The following is a 623-nucleotide window of genomic DNA, read 5'->3' as shown; positions in this document are numbered from 1 at the left end:
ATTTTTTTCTACAGATTATTTGTCTAAATTGTTGAAGTGCATTCATTTGTTCACTTATTTATTATTAAGCACAATGGTTTCCCTAATATAATTGTAGAAAACATTACAAGTTGTAAAATACCGCACCACTCATAATGAGCAAGTTTCCTCATGGCATTCCACAATGAATTCCAGGGACAAGGACAAAGTTCACGTTGAATGGGTGCAGCACTGGAACAACGTCTTCAAGGAGCTGCAGCAGTATGTCAAGACTCACCACACCACAGGCCTCTCCTGGAACACTCGTGGCGGCAACGCAATGTCAAACCTGAAGGCTGCTCCAGCTAACTGCGGTGTTCCTCCCCCTCCTCCTCGTAAGTTTGTGGGTCTTGTTGTTAACAGTGTTTTTGGTTGGTATTGAGCTTCTTTCAGTAAGGTGTGTTCTTGACTCTGGTATTGTGCTTAGGTACTTTGAAGTCTGGGGTGATAGAAGTTCTAATACTTGTTGCACAATATATTTAGATATTTGGTTATTCATCTTTTTATTTGTTAGTATTTTTGCAGTATATGAATTACAAGAAATTAGCAAATGTCAGTATTAGTTTACTATATGAGATATTGTGAAGACTATATTGACGAGGTCC

The 623-nt window shown here is 38.5% G+C and overlaps 1 protein-coding gene across 1 annotated transcript in view; it reads left to right on the top strand.

Moving 5' to 3' along the window:
* LOC119587964 (adenylyl cyclase-associated protein 1-like) overlaps window positions 1-623 on the top strand; it is a gene marked incomplete at its 5' end in the record, with an annotated part of 6943 nt that overhangs the window by 296 nt on the left and 6024 nt on the right. The window contains 1 exon segment of the mRNA XM_037936678.1: window positions 175-353. Coding sequence (XP_037792606.1) covers window positions 175-353 — 179 coding nt within the window.

This window comes from Penaeus monodon, chromosome 23 (genome assembly GCF_015228065.2).
Source record: "Penaeus monodon isolate SGIC_2016 chromosome 23, NSTDA_Pmon_1, whole genome shotgun sequence".
In the NCBI taxonomy this organism is placed as follows: Eukaryota; Metazoa; Arthropoda; class Malacostraca; order Decapoda; family Penaeidae; genus Penaeus; species Penaeus monodon.
This window is presented reverse-complemented; position numbering and strand designations above follow the sequence as displayed.